Source organism: Oncorhynchus masou, chromosome 31, assembly GCF_036934945.1.
Source record: "Oncorhynchus masou masou isolate Uvic2021 chromosome 31, UVic_Omas_1.1, whole genome shotgun sequence".
NCBI lineage: Eukaryota > Metazoa > Chordata > Actinopteri > Salmoniformes > Salmonidae > Oncorhynchus > Oncorhynchus masou.
Genome location: NC_088242.1, coordinates 44,280,444 through 44,302,794, shown reverse-complemented (window position 1 = coordinate 44,302,794; position 22,351 = coordinate 44,280,444). Strand labels below are relative to the sequence as shown.

General features: G+C 42.2%; 1 protein-coding gene across 2 annotated transcripts in view; it reads left to right on the top strand.

Annotated features, from left to right (window-relative positions):
* The window catches only part of LOC135525204 (serine/threonine-protein kinase SBK1-like), a 47,417-nt gene extending 26,013 nt beyond the window's left edge, over nucleotides 1-21,404 (top strand). For both annotated transcript variants that reach the window (XM_064952936.1, XM_064952935.1), the window contains exons 3-5: nucleotides 16,488-16,726; nucleotides 18,940-19,142; nucleotides 19,528-21,404. In XM_064952936.1, the coding sequence (XP_064809008.1) occupies nucleotides 16,488-16,726; nucleotides 18,940-19,142; nucleotides 19,528-20,361 (1,276 nt within the window). In that variant the 3' untranslated portion in view covers nucleotides 20,362-21,404. The remainder of the gene's footprint in view (nucleotides 1-16,487; nucleotides 16,727-18,939; nucleotides 19,143-19,527) is intronic.
* Nucleotides 21,405-22,351: the final 947 nt, after the last annotated feature.

Below are 22,351 nucleotides of genomic sequence, written 5' to 3'. Positions count from 1 at the left end.
CAACAAACCAAATATCAACATTAGAAGGAGAAGTTTCTTCTGCTTGGAGAGCTCCATCTGTCCCACTGAGTCTGGTTATAATTCCAGTTTGTCTACAGGCTACCTAAGTATGGTTCTCAATCAGAGACAACGATAGACAGCTGCCTCTGATTGGGAACCACACCAGGACAAAAACAGAAATACAAAACATAGAACAAAACATAGAATGCCCACCCCAACTCACGCCCTGACCGAACAAAAGAGACATACAAAAAGGAACTAAGGTCAGAACGTGACACACGTTAATAATAAATATGTTGGATTTACTTCTCCATCTCAACCAAAAATCTAAGAATAGGATTAAATCAAATCAAAATATATTTAAAAGTGCCTTCAAGTTTGATTTGATTTAGTCTTATTCTTTAACTTAGATTTTAGGTTGAAAGGGAAACGGGAGTCCAACATATGAATTAAATTCATAAATCCAACATATTTAATATTAACGTGTGTCACGTTCTGACCTTAGTTCCTTTTTTTATGTCTCTATTTTTTGTTCAGTGAGGGCGTGAGTTGGGGTGGGCATTCTGTGTTTTGTTCTATGTTTGAGAACCATACTTAGGTAGCCTGTTCCCACCTGTGTTTGTGGGTAGTTGTTTTCTGTTTGTGTCTTCACCTTTGAGAACTGTTTAGTTTACTCTCTCGCTTTGTTGTTTTTTGGTTATTGCAGTGTTGAGTTTATTTAATCAAATTACCATGGACACTTACCACACTGCGTTTTGGACTGATCCTTCCTATTCCTCATCCGAGGAGGACAACGATCGTTACAACGTGTAGATTTCATTTGAAATCAACCAAAGCTAGAAACTCTCGGCCTACATGTATTGTCTATTTTTTGTTTAATCCTGGGATGAATTTAAACAATAGCTATTGATGACTTACCAAACGCTATACAGGCCTAAATGGCTTCATTGATGATGTATGATTTGATAAAGTATGGTTCCATTTAACTTGCTCTGTTGAACCTACCCTTTGGAATGACTTCGATAGGAACAGTACATTTATTAAGTGGAGATTTCTCAGCAATCATTCTCACGATAGCACATTGGTTATAGTCAGTGACAAATATCAAAGCTAAGAAGGGCTCGGTTAAAACCTTGAATGGGAGACCGAAGGGATAGCTGTAGATAAACTCTCCAGTAAGAGGTGCTGCCCAGCCTATAGTTTTTTCTTATGGTGGAATTTACATTGAAGTTCTGACATTGTTTCAAAGGTACAAATTCAACATATTTTATATAAGGTTTGTCTAGGTTGAAAATTGGTTACCATGAATGACACAATCCTGTGGTTGAAATTTTACCCTCAAAGCAAAAGTTTACGTTTATGACTTTTTTCAATTCCAATGTATTTTCCACGTCACAATACATTGAATCAATGTTTATTTTAACCAATGTCTGCATGGTGAGTTGTCTGTTAGGGTTATCAAGGGTAGTGCTGCGCTGACTGCTGCTGGAGAGGTTGTTTTTCAGTTCCCAGCACATGAAACAATAATGCAGAAAATATGTAATTGCTGCATATGGTGATCTCTAGAGTCTAGCAATGAGGGTTTAGAGGTGCTAAGAATTAAAAAAAATGTATGTATTATTTCACCTTCATTTAACCAGGTAGGATAGTTGAGAACAAATTCTAATTTACAACTGCTGACCTGGCTAAGATAAAAGCATTTCGACACATACAACAACCCATAGTTACACATGGAACAAACAATCAATAATACAGTAGAAAAAGTCTATACAGTGTGTGCAAGGGAGGTAAGGCAATAAATAGGCCATGGTGGTGAAGTAATTACAATATAGCAATTAAACACTGGAGTGATAGATGTGCAGAAGATGAATGTGCAAGATAGATAAATAAATACGGTATGGGGATGAGGTAGTTGGATGGGCAGTGATCTGTGAGCTGGTGCTTAAAGTTAGTGAGGGAGATATGAGTCTCCAGCTTTAGTGATTTTTGCAGTTCGTTCCAGTCATTGGCAGCAGAGAACTGGAAGGAAAGGCAGCCAAAGGAGGAATTGGCTTTGGGGGTGACCAGTGAAATATACATGAATAGGAAATGTGAGACTGGAGTAGATCTGCAATCCGCTCACCCATTTTTGATTGACATACCTATATTGAAGTGTTTTGATCCAAGTAGTGACATTTGTTCATGAATCATTTGAGTGTGCAGACTCTTTTCAGTTATTTTACTGGCTCAATAAACTCCGGGACATGAGGATCTCACACAAGTGAAATCCCTATATATCCATGCTGCCTCTCTTTTATACAGTAGGTGCTGAGGACAGAGTAGCACAGGGCAGAATGGGAGCGCAGTGGGGCATGTGGCCTTAGATGAACACTAATGTTGAGTCGTGAGGAAAGAGACCCGGTGGAGACGCTCGGCCTCCCTCACGCAGCGCCGCAGCTGCTCTCTGGAAGATATGGGAACACAATGGCCCTTTGATAGTGTCACTGCAGGACTGTGTGCACAGGGGCACACACACACAAACAAAAACATGCGGTACACACACATAGACCAATGTATGTGCAAACTGAGCTCACAGTCACACACTCAAACATTCACAACACATTCAGTGCACGCATTCATCCAAACTTAGACTCACACATAACCCTCTATCAACACACCCACAAAGCACTTTGCAGGATCCCCATTTCCCGGTTCCCATTTAGAACATTATACTGCAGCTGATGGCATCTCTCTTCCCCTCATCCCATTCTGGGTCTCTTAATAATGTTCTGCAAAGGAAATGAGGTGGTTGCGTCTTAGGTTCGGAGGTGTTTTTGTCTTCGTGCAGGCTGAGTAATGCAATTAGATTTGATGCCGGAGTGTTGCATGTTCCCCCCTGGAGCCCTACGCGGCTGCAACTACAGCTAGCCAGCTAGCGCTTAAGGAGTGCCAGTAAACAAACAGCCCCTCATCTACTGGGTTCATTATGATTGATGGGTCAGGAGCGGGATGGGGAGTCTGGTCTACTCAATCAGTTAAAACATTTTTTTTTAACCCAACCTGTTCAAATCTATTTTTTTTATAACAGCAAATGAGCTACATATACAATGAGTATACAATAACATTTTAAGGACACCTGCTCTTTCCATGACATAGACTAACCAGGTGAATCCAGGTGAACGCTATGATCCCTTATTGATGTCACTTCAATCAGTTTAGATGAAGGGCAGGAGACCGGTTAAAGAAGGATTTTTAAGCCTTGAGCCAATTGAGACATGGATTGTGTATATGTGCCATTCAGAGGGTGAATGTGCAAGACAAAATATTTGAACGGGGTATGCATTGTCTATGCAATATATACTGCATAGACAATGCACTGTACAGTTTTCACTCCTTGGCAGAAGACATGCTGTGACTTATGTTTATTTCTCAGTCTTGGCTCTAATCGTGACTGAGTAAAATAGCATATGTGTTCTGATAGAAAACACTTAGCGAGGCACACTTATATTTTGGCCTTGTTTAGTCCAAGCGTGTGAAGATCTGGCAGCTCCAAATAGTTGCACCCTATTGCAGTTTCTTCCCTCTAATTAATAATGTAATATTTATGACTTTCTTCCCACAAGATAGCTGAGTAATCTTAATTGGACGAGAGGAAGAACAAAGAACAAAAGCTGGGCTGTGGAGGGAGGGAGGGATGGAGAAAGAGCCTTCAGTGAACTAGTCTTTCTTTGTCTGTGTGTGTGTGTGTGTGTGTGTGAGAGAGATTGCTCGCTTCCCAATAGCCCATCTGTGTGGGAAATACACACTGATGGGGTGTGTGAGTGTTGTGATATCCATGCACAATAGATGACATCTCCGTGTGAGATCAGCCTTATCAAAAACCCTATCTGTGTGTACAATACGTAACCACACAGCACATAAAAACAGTCACACACAATGACAAGATTAATCCGTTAGTTTCTTTCTTTGTTAGGTCCGCCTTGCATTCCAATTAGCTCATCTTTTTATGATATATATATATGTATATATATATTTTTTTTTTTTCTGAAGTTTTACAAAAAGTTTTACAAAATGTACATCATTGTAAGTACCTTTGTATTTTCTTTTACCAGATCCATTGTTATATTCTCCTAAATTCAATTCCATTTCCACAAACTTCAAAGTGTTTCCTTTTAAATGGTACCAGAAATATGCATATCCTTGCTTCAGGGCCTGAGCTACAGGCAGTTAGATTTGGGTATGTCAGTTAGCCCCCTTTTTTTAAATGTTCACCTATCTTAACCAACAATGCAGTTAAAAAAAGTAAGAGATAAGAATAACAAATAATTAAAGAGCAGCAGTAAATAACAATAGCTGGGCTATATACAGGGGGTACCGGTACAGATTCAATGTTCGGAGGCACCGGTGTCGAGGTAATTTGTATTTTACCTTTATTTAACTAGGCAAGTGGGTTAAGAACAAATTCTTATTTACAATAACCCACTGTTCCTAGGCTGTCAACTGCCTTGATCAGGGGCAGAACAACAGATTTTTTACCTTGTCAAATCGGGGAATCGATCTCGCAACCTTTCTTTTACAGGCCCAACACTCTAACCACTAGGCTACCTGCCACCCCAAATTGAGGTAATATGTACATGTAGGTAGAGTTATTAAAGTAACTATGCATAGACAATAACAGAGAGTAGCAGCATCCTAGATGTTTTACATTTCTTTATTTCACCTTTATTTAACCAGGTAGGCAAGTTGAGAACAAGTTCTCATTTACAATTGCGACCTGGCCAAGATAAAAAAAAGCAGTTCGACACATACAACAACACAGAGTTACACATGGAGTAAAACAAAAATACAGTCAATAATACAGTAGAAAAACAAGCCTATATACAATGTGAGCAAATGAGGTGAGATAAGGGAAGTAAAGGCAAAAAAGGCCATGGTGGCGTAGTAAATACAATATAGCAAGTAAAACACTGGAATGGTAGATTTGCAGTGGAAGAATGAGCAAAGTAGAGATATAAATAATGGGGTGCAAAGGAGCAAAATAAATAAATACAGTAGGGGAAGAGGTAGTTGTTTGGGCTAAATCATAGATGGGCTATGTACAGGTGCAGTAATCTGTGAGCTGCTCTGACAGCTTGTGCTAAAAGCTAGTGAGGGAGATAAGTGTTTCAAGTTTCAGAGATTTTTGAAGTTCGTTCCAGTCATTGGCAGCAGAGAACTGGAAGGAGAGGTGCCCAAAGGAAGAATTGGTTTTGGGGGTGACCAGAGAGATATACCTGCTGGAGCATTTATTAGTTTTACTTGTATTTAAGAGCAGTTGGAGGCCACGGAAGGAGAGTTGTATTGCATTGAAGCTCATCTGGAGAGTTGTTAACACAGTGCCCAAAGAAGGGCCAGAAGTATACAGAATGGTGTCGTCTGCGTAGAGGTGGATCAGAGACTCACCAGCAGCAAGAGTGACATCATTGATGTATACAGAGAAGAGAGTCGGCCCAAGAATTGAACCCTGTGGCACCCCCAAAGAGACTGCCAGAGGCCCGGACAACAGGCCCTCCGATTTGACACACTGAACTCTATCAGAGAAGTAGTTGGTAAACCAGGCGAGGCAATCATTTGAGAAACCAAGGCTATCGAGTCTGCCGATGAGGATGTGGTGATTGACAGAGTCGAAAGTCTTGGCCAGGTCAATGAATACGGCTGCATAGTATTGTTTCTTATTGATGGCAGTTAAGATATCGTTTAGGACCTTGAGCATGGCTGAGGTGCACCCATGACCAGCTCTGAAACCAGATTGCATAGCGGAGAAGGTGCGGTGGGATTCCAAATGGTCGGTAATCTGTTTGTTGACTTGGCTAGATATAGGTCTGTAGCAGTTTGGGTCAAGAGTGTCCCCCCCTTTGAAGAGGGGGATGACCGCAGCTGCTTTCCAATTTTTGGGAATCCCAGACGACAGGAAAGAGAGGTTGAACAGGCTAGTAATAGGGGTTGCAACAATTTTGGCAGATAATTTTAGAAAGAAAGGGTCCAGATTGTCTTGCCCGGCTGATTTGTAGAGGTCCAGATTTTGCCGCTCTTTCAGAACATCAGATGACTGGAATTGGGAGAAGGAGAAATGGGGAAGGGTGGGCGAGGTGCTGTGGGGGGTGCAGTGCTGTTGACTATAATTGAGTGAAATCCACTTAATTATAAATCAAATCAAATTTTATTTGTCACATACACATGGTTAGCAGATGTTAATGCGAGTGTAGCGAAAAATCTTTGTGTTTCTAGTTCCGACAATGCAGTAATAACCAACAAGTAATCTAACTAACAATTCCAAAACTACTGTCTTATACACACAAGTGTAGGGGATAAAGAATATGTACATAAAGATATATGAATGAGTGATGGTACAGAGCGGCATAGGCAAGATACAGTAGATGGTATCGGGTACAGTATATACATATGAGATGAGTATGTAAACAAAGTGGCATAGTTAAAGTGGCTAGTGATACATGTATTACATAAGGATGCAGTAGATGATATAGAGTACAGTATATACAGTGCCTTGCGAAAGTATTCGCCCCCCTTGAACTTTGCAACCTTTTGCCACATTTCAGGCTTCAAACATAAAGATATAAAACTGTATTTTTTTGTGAAGAATCAACAACAAGTGGGACACAATCATGAAGTGGAATGACATTTATTGGATATTTCAAACTTTTTTAACAAATCAAAAACTGAAATATTAGGCGTGGAAAATTATTCAGCCCCTTTACTTTCAGTGCAGCAAACTCTCTCCAGAAGGGGGCCGAATACTTTCGCAAGGCACTGTACGTACATATGAGATGAAAAATGTAGGGTGTGTAAACATTATATTAGGTAGCATTGTTTAAAGTGGCTAGTGATATATTTTACATCATTTCCCATGAATTCCCATTATTAAAGTGGCTGGAGTTGAGTCAGTGTGTTGGCAGCAGCCACTCAATGTTAGTGGTTGCTGTTTAACAGTCTGATGGCCTTGAGATAGAAGCTGTTTTTCAGTCTCTCGGTCCCAGCTTTGATGCACCTGTACTGACCTCGCCTTCTGGATGATAGCGGGGTGAACAGGCAGTGGCTCAGGTGGTTGTTGTCCTTGATGATCTTTATGGCCTTCCTGTAACATTGGGTGGTGTAGTTTGTCCCCGGTGATGCGTTGTGCTGACCTCCCTACCCTCTGGAGAGCCTTACGGTTGTGGGCGGAGCAGTTGCCGTACCAGGCGGTGATACAGCCCGCCAGGATGCTCTCGATTGTGCATCTGTAGAAGTTTGTGAGTGCTTTTGGTGACAAGCCAAATTTCTTCAGCCTCCTGAGGTTGAAGAGGCGCTGCTGCGCCTTCTTCACTATACTGTCTGTTTGGGTGGACCAATTCAGTTTGTCTGTGATGTGTATGCCGAGGAACTTAAAACTTACTACCCTCTCCACTACTTTTCCATCGATGTGGATAGGGGGTGTTCCCTCTGCTGTTTCCTGAAGTCCACAATCATCTCCTTAGTTTTGTTGACGTTGAGTGTGAGGTTATTTTCCTGACACCACACTCCGAGGGCCTACAACTTCTCCCTGTAGGCGCTTCTTGTCGTTGTTGGTAATCAAGCCTACCACTGTTGTGTCATCCGAAAACTTGATGATTGAGTTGGAGGCGTGCGTGGCCACGCAGTCGTGGGTGAACAGGGAGTACAGGAGAGGGCTCAGAACGCACCCTTGTCGGGCCCCAGTTTTGAGGATCAGCGGGGTGGAGATGTTGTTGCCTACCCTCACCACCTGGGGGCGGCCCGTCAGGAAGTCCAGTACCCAGTTGCACAGGGCGGGGTCGAGACCCAGGGTCTCGAGCTTGATGACGAGCTTAGAGGGTACTATGGTGTTAAATGCCGAGCTGTAGTCGATGAACAGCATTCTCACATAGGTATTCCTCTTGTCCAGATGGGTTAGGGCAGTGTGCAGTGTGGTTGAGATTGCATCGTCTGTGGACCTATTTGGGCGGTAAGCAAATTGGAGTGGGTCTCGGGTGTCAGGTAGGGTGGAGGTTATATGGTCCTTGACTAGTCTCTCAAAGCACTTCATGATGACGGAAGTGAGTGCTACAGGGCGGTAGTCGTTTAGCTCAGTTACCTTAGCTCTCTTGGGAACAGGAACAATGGTGGCCCTCTTGAAGCATGTGGGAACAGCTGACTGGGATAGGGATTGATTGAATATGTCCGTAATCACACCAGCCAGCTGGTCTGCGCATGCTCTGAGGCGCGGCTGGAGATGCCGTCTGGGCCTGCAGCCTTGCGAGGGTTAACACGTTTAAATGTTTTACTCACCTCGGCTGCAGTGAAGGAGAGTCCGCATGTTTTGGTTGCGGGCCATGTCAGTGGCACTGTATTGTCCTCAAAGCGAGCAAAAAAGTTATTTAGTCTGCCTGGGAGCAAGACATCCTGGTCCGTGACGGGGCTGGTTTTCTTTTTGTAATCCGTGATTGACTGTAGACCCTGCCACATACCTCTTGTGTCTGAGCCGTTGAATTGAGATTCTACTTTGTCTCTATACTGACGCTTAGCTTGTTTGATTGCCTTGCGGAGGGAATAGCTACACTGTTTGTATTCGGTCATGTTTCCGGTCACCGTGCCCTGATTAAAAGCAATGGTTCGCGCTTACAGTTTCACGCGAATGCTGCCATCAATCCACGGTTTCTGGTTTGGGAATGTTTTAATCGTTGCTATGGGAACGACATCTTCAACGCACGTTCTAATGAACTCGCACACCGAATCAGCGTATTCATCAATGTTGTTGTCTGACGTAATACGAAACATATCCCAGTCCACGTGATGGAAGCAGTCTTGGAGTGTGGAATCAGATTGGTCGGACCAGCGTTGGACAGACCTCAGCGTGGGAGCTTCTTGTTTTAGTTTCTGTCTGTAGGCAGGGACCAACAAAATGGAGTCATGGTCAGCTTTTCCAAAAGGAGGGCAGGGCAGGGCCTTATATGCGTCGCGGAAGTTAGAATAGCAATGATCTAAGGTTTTGCCATCCCTGGTTGTTCAATCGATATGCTGATACAATTTTGGGAGTCTTGTTTTCAGATTAGCCCAGCTACAATGAATGCAGCCTCAGGATGTATGAATTCCAGTTTGCAAAGAGTCAAATAAAGTTCTTTCAGAGAAATCGATGTGTCTGCTTGGGGGGGAATATATACGGCTGTGATTACAATCGAAGAGAATTCCCTTGGTAGATAATGCGGTCGACATTTGATTGTGAGGAATTCTAAATCTGGTGGACAGAAGGAATTGAGTTCCTGTATGTTTTTGTGACCACACCACGTCTCGTTAGCCATAAGGCATACGCCTCCGCCCCTCTTCTTACCAGAAAGATGTTTGTTTCTGTTGGTGCGACGCGTGGTCCGATAGCGTCTCTCCAGTGAGCCATGTTTCTGTGAAGCAAAGAACGTTACAGTCTCTGATGTCCCTCTGGAATGCTACCCTTGCTCGGATTTCATCAATCTTGTTGTCAAGAGACTGGACATTGGCGAGAAGTATACTAGGGAGTGGTGCACGATGTGCCAGTCTCCGGAGTCAGACCAGAAGACCGCTTCGTTTCCCTCTTTTACAAAGTCGTTTTTTTGGGTCGCCGGCTGGGATCCATTCCGTTGTCCTGGGTGAAAGGCAGAACACAGGATCCGCTTCGCGAAAGTCATATTCTTGGTCGTACTGATGGTGAGTTGACGCTGCCCTTATATTCAGTAGTTCTTCTCGACTGTATGTAATGAAACCTAAGATGACCTGGGGTACTAATGTAAGAAATAACACGTAAAAAAACAAAAAACTGCATAGTTTCCTAGGAAGGCGAAGCGAGGCGGCCATCTCTGTCGGTGGTGACAGAGTTCTTATTCTCCATGGACTTTACAGTGTCCTAGAACTTTTTTGAGTTTGTGTTGCAGGAAGCAAATTTCTGCTTGAAATTGGCAGAGTGTGCTAAAGCAGTGAATAAAACAAAATTAGGGAGGAGGCTTCTAATGTTAACATGCATGAAACCAAGGCTATTACGGTTACAGAAGTCATCATGTATTTTTTTGTGAAGAATCAACAACAAGTGGGACACAATGATGAAGTGGAACGACATTTATTGGATATTTCAAACTTTTTTAACAAATCAAAAACTGAAAAATTGGGCGTGCAAAATTATTCAGCCCCTTTACTTTCAGTGCAGCAAACTCTCTCCAGAAGTTCAGTGAGGATCTCTGAATGATCCAATGTTGACCTAAATGACGAATGATGATAAATACAATCCACCTGTGTGTAATCAAGTCTCCGTATAAATGCACCTGCACTGTGATAGTCTTAGAGGTCCGTTAAAAGCGCAGAGAGCATCATGAAGAACAAGGAACACACCAGGCAGGTCCGAGATACTGTTGTGAAGAAGTTTAAAGCCGGATTTGGATACAAAAAGATTTCCCAAGCTTTAAACATCCCAAGGAGCACTGTGCAAGCGATAATATTGAAATGGAAGGAGTATCAGACCACTGCAAATCTACCAAGACCTGGCCGTCCCTCTAAACTTTCAGCTCATACAAGGAGAAGACTGATCAGAGATGCAACCAAGAGGCCCATGATCACTCTGGATGAACTGCAGAGATCTACAGCTGAGGTGGGAGACTCTGTCCATAGGACAACAATCAGTCGTATATTGCACAAATCTGGCCTTTATGGAAGAGTGGCAAGAAGAAAGCCATTTCTTAAAGATATCCATAAAAAGTGTCGTTTAAAGTTTGCCACAAGCCACCTGGGAGACACACCAAACATGTGGAAGAAGGTGCTCTGGTCAGATGAAACCAAAATTGAACTTTTTGGCAACAATACAAAACGTTATGTTTGGCGTAAAAGCAACACAGCTCATCACCCTGAACACACCATACTCACTGTCAAACATGGTGGTGGCAGCATCATGGTTTGGGCCTGCTTTTCTTCAGCAGGGACAGGGAAGATGGTTAAAATTGATGGGAAGATGGATGGAGCCAAATACAGGACCATTCTGGAAGAAAACCTGATGGAGTCTGCAAAAGACCTGAGACTGGGACGGAGATTTGTCTTCCAACAAGACAATGATCCAAAACATAAAGCAAAATCTACAATGGAATGGTTCAAAAATAAACATATCCAGGTGTTAGGATGTCCAAGTCAAAGTCCAGACCTGAATCCAATCGAGAATCTGTGGAAAGAACTGAAAACTGTTGTTCACAAATGCTCTCCATCCAACCTCACTGAGCTCGAGCTGTTTTGCAAGGAGGAATGGAAAAAAATTCAGTCTCTCGATGTGCAAAACTGATAGAGACATACCCCAAGCGACTTACAGCTGTAATTGCAGCAAAAGGTGGCACTACAAAGTATTAACTTAAGGGGGCTGAATAATTTTGCACGCCCAATTGTTCAGTTTTTGATTTGTTAAAAAAGTTTGAAATATCCAATAAATGTCGTTCCACTTCATGATTGTGTCCTACTTGTTGTTGATTCTTCACAAAAAAATACAGTTTTATATCTTTATGTTTGAAGCCTGAAATGTGACAAAAGGTCGCAAAGTTCAACGGGGACAAATACTTTCGCAAGGCACTGTATCTTTCCCGTCCAACTCATTAAAGAAAAGCTCTTCGACTCCGGGATGCTGGCCTTCTTGGCAGAGTTCCTCTGTCCAGTGTCTGTGTTCTTTTGCCCATCTTAATCTTTTATTTTTATAGGCCAGTCTGAGATATGGCTTTTTCTTTGCAACTCTGCCTAGAAGGCCAGCAACCCGGAGTCGCCTCTTCACTGTTGACGTTGAGACTGTTGTTTTGCGGGTACTTTCATGAAGCTGCCAGTTGAGGACTTGCGAGGAGTCTGTTTCTCAAACTAGAATTACACCTGGACTCCTTTCTGAAAGTATTGCCTTTCTCTAGCATTTCATAGATGATGAACAAAATAATAAATAGAAAACGCATTGTTTTTTGTTTGTATTATGTTCTAGCAGATCTAATGTGTTATTCTCCTACTTTAATTTCACATTTCCACAAACTTCAAAGTGTTTCCTTTCAAATGGTATCAATAATATGCATATCCTTGCTTCAAGTCCTGAGCTAAAATGCTGTCATTTTAGGCAGAAATTGAAAAAAGGGTCTGATCCTTAATTAAGCCAATTATATTACTGTTGCCTGCCGTTTTAGTTTAATGTGATGGTAATGACATTTGTTTTGGATGATTATTATTAGGTGGAGGTTGCTAGCTAAATTATCTTCAACCTAGCTTAGACTTTAGCTAGCTAGCTGCTCTGCAAGCTAGCTTGACATGCTAGAAAGTTAGAGAAACAAGTTGTGGAACAAGTCACTAAACTAAACATGTTTTATTATCAACTGAAACAATATGTTTCTCCTGTCGTGAATGAAAAGGTTATATTTTCCCTAAGTAAATGTGATAAACGAGAGACTCTCCTCCATCTTGTCTTGGGTTGTGAAACTCTCCCTTTGGTCTCTGTCCAGAGAGACTTAAATATTACATACAGTATGGTGTAAGGAAATGCATCACGATGTGTACGGGGCATAATTATTTACATACAGGTAACTGCCAAAATAGGGCGCTGGGTGACCATGAGCCATCAGAACAGCGTCAATGTGCCTTGGTATAGATTCTACAAGTGTCTGGAACTCTTGGAGGGATGTGACACCATTCTTCCACAAGAAATTTCAGAATTTGGTGTTTTGTTGATGGTGGTCGAAAACTGTCTCAAACATCTCTCCAGAATCTCCCATAATTGTTCAATTGAGTTCCTTGCTCAGAACATGAGAACATATGAAAGCTGGTGGTTCCTTTTAACGTGAGTCTTCAATATTCCCAGTTAAGAAGTTTTAGGTTGTTGTAATTATAGGACTATTTCTCTCTATATCATTTGTATTTCATAGACCTTTGACTATTGGATGTTCTTATAGGCACTATAGTATTTCCAGCCTAATCTCGGGAGTAGATAGGCTTGAAGTCAAACTGAAGGCAAATGCAGGAAAGACCTGTTTGAATGAATGCTTACAAGCCTGCTGCTGCCTACCACCGCTCAGTCAGACTGCTCTATCAGATAATAGACTTAATTATAATATAATAAACACACAGCAATACAAGCCTTAGGTCATTTTTTATTTTACCTTTATTTAACTAGGCAAGTCAGTTAAGAACAAATTCTTATTTTCAATGACGGCCTAGGAACAGTGGGTTAACTGCCTGTTCAGGGGCAGAAGGACAGATTTGTACCTTGTCAGCTCGGGGATATGAACTTGCAACCTTAGTCCAACGCTCTAACCACTAGGCAACCCTGCTGCCCCATTAATATTGTCAAATCCGAAAACTATAATTTTGAAAATGAAACGTTTATTCTTTCTTTGAAATACGGAACTCTTCCATATTTTATAGAACGTGTAGCATCCCTAAGTCTAAATATTGCAGTTACATTGCACAACCTTCAATGTCATGTCATAATTATGTAAAATTGTGGCAAATTAATTACGGTCTTTGTTAGGAAGAAATGGTCTTCACACAGTTCGCAACGAGCCAGGCGGCCCAAACTGCTGCATATACCCTGACTCTGCTTACACTGAAAGCAAGAGAAGTGACACAATTTCAGGCACCGCATTGATTATATGCAACCCAGGACAAGCTAGTTAATTAAACTGGTAATATCATCAACAATGTGTAATTAACTAGTGATTATGGTAAGAATGATTGTTTTTTATAAGGTAAGTTTAATGCTAGCTAGCATTACTTACCATGGCTCCTTGCTGCCTGCACTCACGTAACAGGTGGTCAGCCTGCCATGCAGTCTTCTCGTGGATTGCATTGTAATCGGCCATAATGCCGATTACTGATTTGTTATGATAACTTGAATTCGGCCCTAATTAATCAGCCATTCCGATTAATTGGTCGACCTCTAGTGGAAGCACCTGCTTATGATGTACTTTTTTATCCCTCATTTACTCAAGTGTTTATTTTATTTTGTCAGTGAATATTGCACATGGGGTCATGGGGTCAAAGACCGTACTTTTTGGAGAAATGTCCTTATATAATATATAACTGTTTGGCCATAATGACTATTGTTATGTTTGGAGGAAAAAGAGGGAGGCTTGCAAGCAGAAGGACACCATCCCAACCATGAAGCACGGAGGTAGGAGCATCATGTTGTGCGGGTGCTTTGCTGCAGGAGAGACTGGTGCACTTCACAAAATAGATGGCTTTATGAGAAAGGAAAATTATGTGGATATATTGAAGCAACACAAGACAATAGTCAGGAAGTTAAAGCTTGGTCGCAAATGACCTCAAGCATACTTCCAACGTTGTGGCAAAATGGCGTAAGGACAACAAAGTCAAGGTAATGGAGTGGCCATCACAAAGCCCTGACCTCAATCCTATAGAGAATTTGTGGACAGAACTGAAAAAGCGTGTGCGTGCAAGGAGGCCTACAAACCTGACTCCGTTACATCAGCTCTGTCAGGAGGAATGGTCCAAACTTCACAAAACTTATTGTGGGAAGCTTGTGGAAGGCTACCCAAAATGTTTGACCCATGTTAAACAATTTAAAGGCAATGCTACAAAATACTAATTGAGTGTATGTAAACTTCTGACCCACTGGGAATGTGATGAAGAAATAAAAGCTGAAATAAATAATTCTCTCTAATATTATTCTGCCATTTCACATTCTTAAAATAAAGATCCTAACTGACCTAAAACAGGGATTATTTTACTAGGATTAAATTACAGGAATTGTGAAAAACTGAGTTTAAATGTATTTGGCTGAGGTGTATGTAAACGTCTGACTTCAACTGTATATCTATTTCAGTAGTACTGTTATTAGCCTTCTAAATCACTGAATGACAGATTCTAGAGTAGACCCATTTTGGCATATCAAAACATAAAAAGAAACAACGTATTTTAATTTGGGATTGTTCATCTTCAATTTGGAACGGTTGAAACTTCCCTTTGGGGTGGCGATGAGCCCTGCCTCTGTCTTTTAAATGTTCGAGCAATCACAAGTCATCACAAGTAAAACCTTCCTCGTGAATGACCTCATTTACCGAGCGCAATGTTGATTGGATGTTTCTCACATGTAAAGTGGCGTTTAAATACAAAACAAAATTGACAATACAACTTTCATAACAGTTGCGCACCAATAAAAATAATAAGAAATAAGAAATTAAATAGCAAGAACTGATGAGAAGTTTATGTGCCCTAGCCTACCACGCAAAGGCACTATGGATTTATTTTCCCTGGTTGACACAGATATGCTCAGCAAAATTAAATCACAATTTAAGCCTTCTCGAACCTATCCCCAACACTCTCTTCAAAACTTTTTTAAGTTTTCTGATTAAGTGCTGAGACTGGGACGGAGATTTGTCTTCCAACAAGACAATGATCCAAAACATAAAGCAAAATCTACAATGGAATGGTTCAAAAATAAACATATCCAGGTGTTAGAATGGCCAAGTCAAAGTCCAGACCTGAATCCAATCGAGAATCTGTGGAAAGAACTGAAAACCGCTGTTCACAAATGCTCTCCGTCCAACCTCACTGAGCTCGAGCTGTTTTGCAAGGAGGAATGGGAAAAAATGCCAGTCTCTCGATGTGCAAAACTGATAGAGACATACCCCAAGCGACTTACAGCTGTAATCGCAGCAAAAGGTGGCGCTACAAAGTATTAACTTAAGGGGGCTGAATAATTTTGCACGCCCAATTTTTCAGTTTTTGATATGTTAACAAAGTTTGAAATATCCAATAAATGTCGTTCCACTTCATGATTGTGTCCCACTTGTTGTTGATTCTTCACAAAAAAATACAGTTTTATATCTTTATGTTTGAAGCCTGAAATGTGGCAAAAGGTTGCAAAGTTCAAGGGGGCCGAATACTTTCGCAAGGCACTGTATGTTACCTCTTGGCAGCATTATCAGAAAGCACAGCATTGATTTTCACTGCTAAGCAGACGATACACAACTTTACATTTCTGTGTCACCAAAGGATTTTAGCTCCACTGATAAATTATTAGAGTGTACTAGTGATTTAAATACTTTGATGGCTCACAACTTCCTCCAGCTAAATCAAGACAATACTGAGGTACTTATTGTTGGAGCCAAAGCACAGAGAGAGAATCAAGCCGCATATTTTAATTCACAGGCAATAAAGATAAAACACCAGGTAAAAAAACCTAGGTGTTATTTTAGATTCTGAACAAAATTTCAAATCACATATTAGGAATGTGACCAAAATATATTTTTACCACCTGAGGAATATTGCCAAGAGCCGGCCGTTTCTCTCTCAGGCTGATACAGAGACTTTATTACTGCAGGTAGCCTGGTGTTTAGAGCGTTGGGCCACACACACTGAATGACATTCAAGGTCAAGTTGTCACATTTATGTGTGTTATCGCCAATAAGCCTGCTGTATTTAGCGTATCACAGTTTTTCTTGTCTCAGACACATGAATTTATGTTGTCTGTCTGTGTTCTGTTCTGTCCCTAGTTTGCCCCACAGCGTCAAGGTGAGCCTGTCTCTGTTGGGGCCGGGCCGGGTGGGTGGTGGAGGCTCTCCCAACTCCAAGGTGGGCTACTGCGGTGGTGGAGGAGTGCCTGTGGAGGACATGCAGGCCCTGGCCATTACCTCCCTGCCAGGTGCAGACGTGGCAAAACACTACGAGCACATCCGCGAGCTGGGCAAGGGCACCTATGGCAAGGTGGACCTTGTGGCACACCGCACACAGGGTGAGTCAGAGAGCATGGCTGTGGTGAAAGGACATTGTTGGCGGCAAAAGTTTCCATAGAGTCAACGGTCAATGAAAAAGGGCACTACAGTGACAGGGCATTGTGAGGTCAAAGGTCACCATGAAAGGGCTCTTCAGGTTGAAAGTTAAATACAAGGTTACATGCCATTAAGCTGAAGAGGGCATTAGACTGGGTAAAAGTGAAGGCCTTAATGCTCAAATTAGTTTTGTTTTTCAAATCCATTTTGGACTACTGATTGTCCAAACAGCAAGTTACAAGGGACCAAATCGGATTTGTGTGTGTTCAGACCGCAGTCATTTGCTGAGAAGGCTACCATAGTAATGACGGGTATGTGTGCAGTGGTGTAGGCTGATTGGTGGTGGTGCTCATGCTTCCTCTCACTCAGAAGTTATGTAGCAAGCTAAGGTGACAATGCCTCCAATGGACGTTTCCCAGTTGCTTTGAATGTTCAAAATCATAGGGTAAGAACACTTTCAAAGCCTCAAAGGATGGTGATCCAACTTTCAAAACAAGTCCTTTTTGGCTAGCCACAAATGTCAACAATGCAGCTAAGTAGCTGTTTAGCTTTCTAGCACGTTCAGTAATTTGTTTTTTTTTTAACAATTAACAAGTCAGTTATCTACCACATGTTCTTGTCAAACTGTCAACAGAGTAGCTAGCAAATGTCAAGATGTGCGAAATAAGAGTCAAAAAAACACTTGAGGGCAAATAAATCAGATTTGACCATTCAGTCACATAGCCAGGAATCAGATTTCTGACGTTAAACCACCTATGAAGGTGGTTTGAAATGTGGCTTGAAATATCCGATTCCATGTGCTTTTTGGCTATTCAGGCTGTGGGAAAAATAACAGATTCAAATCGTATCAGATACACAGAATCAGATAGAACAGGCATATTTAGGTCAGTTAAGTTTATATTGCCTTGCCTAAGATATTTATCTGATACTGATACAGCAAGGTTATAATAATAAACTGAAACAAAGTAATCATGAAAAAAATATTTATTAAACTGAAATAAAATAATTAACAAACCAGTTTGAAAAACGGAAACTATACTGAAACTATTATCTTTGTTTCCAAAACAAACTAAAATAACATTTTAGTTTTTCTTATAAGCTTTGGGGAAAAAAAAATCTAATGGGGTTTTCAAGCTACTGAATCTGACAGGTAAATGCTGCCAGGAGATGCCAATGTTTCAAATAGGTCTAGTTTGTATCACTATTGGTCTCTCTAGAAAGATCGGTTATAATACTTCAAGGTCTGGGATATCCGAGATGACATCACACTCACTTGAAAAAATCGTTAGGTTGCTAACTTGATTCTTCTTATATGTCCTACTGAGGTGAAAAAGCATTGGATTGGTGTAAATATGGGCGAGAGAGAGTTTCCTTCCACAATATTTTTTTGCACCAGTTTGAGCACTGTTCCGTTTAAATCCTAGTCACATTGATATTTATTTTATCATTTAAAGAGCCAATCAGCAGTAGAAAAATAACAAAGCATTTTCCCCTCCACAAGCTGAGGGATGGCTCTGGAGAAATGTAACCACTTTCAAATTCATAGACGGCGCTATGGAAACAAGAACTGACCGTCCATGATATCAAAATTATAGATTTAACCATGCTTTAATGCTTTGTTTATAAACATTGAAGTAAAACAAGCTTATATTTTGGGTTCTGATGGGGAATAACAGAAAGTTAAGCTCATGAGGCTCATAAGTTATATTATTCATTAATTTAAGTAAAAAATGTATTAAGCAACTGCTGATTGACCCTTTAAACCTGACCTGATCTATCACCTTATGTATTGCTGCCCCCTGGAAAAAACACACACACAAAAACTATACAACACAAATGGCTCCTAGCCGGGCCAAAGCATACTTTCTGTCTCTAACACTAAAACTGTAATGAAATAATATAAAAATGAAATAATAATTACTGAAACTAAACTGAATTCCAAATACAAATCCCAACACGAATATAAAAAAAACTTTAATAATCTTGCTATACAGAATGTTGATACAGTATGTGAGTTGTAATGTTATTAACTCAGGCGTGTGTGAGCGTGTGCTTGCTTCTGTGTGTGAGCATATGTCTGCCTGTCTATCTTCTGAAATGTTGCCAAACAAATTTCCCTATTGGACATTAAATTATTAATTCATTAATTCTGTCCATCACTGTGTGTACATATCAGGCACCAAAATGGCTCTGAAGTTTGTGACCAAGAGCAAGACGAAGCTGAAGAGCTTCCTGAGGGAGTACAGCCTGACGGGAACACTGAGCTGCAGCCCATTTATCATCAAAGTCCTGGACATTCTCTTCGAGACCGAGGATAGCTACGTCTTTGGACAGGAGTATGCCCCCGCTGGAGACCTGTTCGACATCATTCCTCCCCAGGTACTGGGTACTGGTACTGGATCGTACTTATCTCCACACCAATCACTGTTCTCCCATACCCTAGCCAATCAAGCACAATGTTTCAAAGCCCTGTGGTTCTGGGATTGGAGCCTTGAGCTGCATACTCATTTAGTGTACTGTAGAGCTCTCGTTTAATTTCAGTGGAGGGACTGGTACCCAGACGCAAAGGTTCTTATTCTAGGTTGTTAAAGATGAGTGCAATATTATGCTTAACAAGAGCCACTTTGTCCCACTTTAGTCCCTCTACAACTCTTCTATTTCTTTCTCATTTCATTTATTGTACCTCGTTTTCCTCCCCTACTGTAAAATCTAAAACTAACACCATTTTCTCTTTCTTCACTCCTTCCTCCTCCCCTCCCTGTAGGTGGGTCTTCCGGAGGAGATGGTGAAGCGCTGTATGCAGCAGCTGGGTCTGGCTTTGGACTTCATGCACAGCAAGAACCTGGTTCACCGTGACGTCAAGCCCGAAAACGTGCTCCTCTTCGACCGCGAGTGCCGGCGCGTCAAGCTGGCTGACTTCGGCATGACGCGGAGAGTGGGCTGCCGGGTGAAGCGCGTGAGTGGCACCATCCCGTACACGGCGCCGGAGGTGTGCCGCGCCAGTCGTGCCGAAGGCTTCCTGGTGACCACCAGTCTGGACATCTGGGCGTTCGGAGTGCTTGTCTTCTGCATGCTGACCGGTAACTTCCCCTGGGAGGCAGCGCTGCCTACTGACGCATTCTATGAGGAGTTCCGGCGCTGGCATCGTGCGGGGTGTCCCACGGCGGCCTACCCATCCCAGTGGCGCCGCTTCACTGACGACGCCCTGCGCATGTTCCAGCGGCTGCTAGCTGCCGAACCTGAGAAGCGATGCGGCGTGAAGGACGTCTTCTGCTTTGTCAAGTACGAGCTGGTCAGCGAATTCCGACGCCGTGCCTCCTGCCGAGCCAAGCGAGGCGAGAGGTCCAGTTCATCTGGTGTCTGCCCTGCAGGCTGCACCTCTACCTCCTCTTTGTCCTCCTCCTCATTGCGCTCCCACAGACACCCAGAGCCCTCCACTCCCCCAGGAACGACCTCACTCTTGCGCCCAGCGCCCCTGAAGAGGAGCGTCCTCTCTGACCCCCAGTCCCCTCAGGAGGAGTCTCCTGGCCAGCACCACTCTTCTCTGGGTCGAGAGAAGACCAAGGTGATGGCTACTGCCATAGAGATTTGTGTCTGACAGAGACTGGATGAGCAGCGGTATCTGTGGGTGTTACCATGGCGATAGGAACCCAAGGTACTTGTAATGGCCATTTTGACTGGAGTTGAAGGTTGACGCTGCTGAGAAGAAACCCAATATCGAATTCTTGACTGTGACACAGATTGGTATCAGCACTCACGGCAGTACACTCTTGGACAAGTCATCACTCGTGCATGCGTTTGTTATTTTGATTTATGACCTTAGACTGTTTTCTGAGTTGGAGAAGAGACATTCAAGAGTCCACTGACTGACGTCGTTTTTTTCACAGCAACACGTTCCACTGTTCAGCTATTTTTCTTCTTGGTACACACATTAACACGGGTAATGATGCTAATAGAAACAGTTCTAGCCATTTCTAAACATTGGGTTCAGTAGACAACACATTTCCATTCTGCCTCCCTTCTCCCTAATGTCTCTTATTTTTATATTTCTTCTTCTGCTTCTCTCTCTATATACATGAATACATTTGACCTGGGGAGGCCCAAACCTTAGCTGATCTAGTGACATGCTTTAGAAGATGAGCTGATCAGAGGGCCAGCGATCCAATAGGTCAAACTGATCTTCTGCCTGACTGACATATCGCTGAACGAATGGGATTCCATGGCAGTTCCGGCCATTTCCAAAGTGTGAAAATGGCTATGGACATAGGGGAGAATGATTGTTTTTCAAAAGGAGAAAATATGTGAAGGTGACTCTCCAATGTAGCAGTTACTATGACAATGGGACATTTCTCATCTAGACTGTCTGAACTGAGACAGGACCCTGCTGTCAGACATCTCAGGACATCTCAGCGGTTACTTCCTGTCTCAGAGTAACTTCCTGTTGAGGGTTACAGGTGATTTCCTGTAGTAGAACACTGTCTAAAAGGACACATTTCATTCTGTAATAGTGCCTAATTAGTTCATACAGGCATCTTCCAATGTGAAAAGAAATGAGAAAATATATAATTGCTTCTGTTGAAATTCAAATGCTTGGAAACTGTTATAGAATAGAGGGAGTGTTTATTTTATATTTGCTGTGTGTGTGTGTGTGTGTGTGGGGTGGGGGGGTTGGTGGGTGTTTGAACAACTAAAACACAATCTCTTTGTAAAGGGGGAGAATTAAAAAAAAGTGCATTATAGATATTTACTACGTTAAGCGCCACACTGTATTATTGTCAGGTAGTTCAACCATGTAGCTCTATTAATATTGTTTACTACTGGGAGAGGTTACAGGGATCAACGCACTGAATGTAGCAAAAATAATATGACATGTACAGTATATGAACATTATAAAATTATAATGCTCTATGGTGGTGCCAAAAATGGGGTGGACAGTAGCAGCCTTTAGAGTATGGTTGGGATGGGACCAGGGCCTATTGGAATAGTACTGTTTAACACTTGTGTGATGTCTCTCCCTGAGCACATTCTGAACACTGTGACCTTAGCCCAGCTTAACCATCAATAGTCCCCTTCCTCTGTCAATACAACTCAACTCAAATCAACCAAGTACTTTACTGAGTTACTGCTTTACTGCACACATGCATCCTGTATAACATTACCGAAGCAATTCCAATATAATTGATCATAGATCCCATGTTCGCTCCAGGCTCCTCAAATTCCCAGCCAACCAATCTTCCTCCACTCTTCGTCCTTCATCTATCTCTCACTCACTCGCTCTCTTCCTCCCTTCCCCATCTGCTTGTCTTTCTCCTGCACTTGAGCCATTCTGTGTTGTCTGGTAGGATGACCTCTCTCTCCCCCCTTTGGCATGCTGTGGGCTGATGATCAATTGAGGCCGCCACACCGCGAGTGTCTCAGCTAGCGAAAAAAGAAAACAAATGATGTAAGCATCTAAAAAGCGCACTGTGTGCTGCTTTATCAAGCGTTCATCTCTATTTATCGGCTAAGTTACTGCTACTGTTATGTCAGACAGGTGTGTTTTGTGCGTGTCCCACCCTTTCCTTCTTTCCTTTCCCCGATGACAGCCC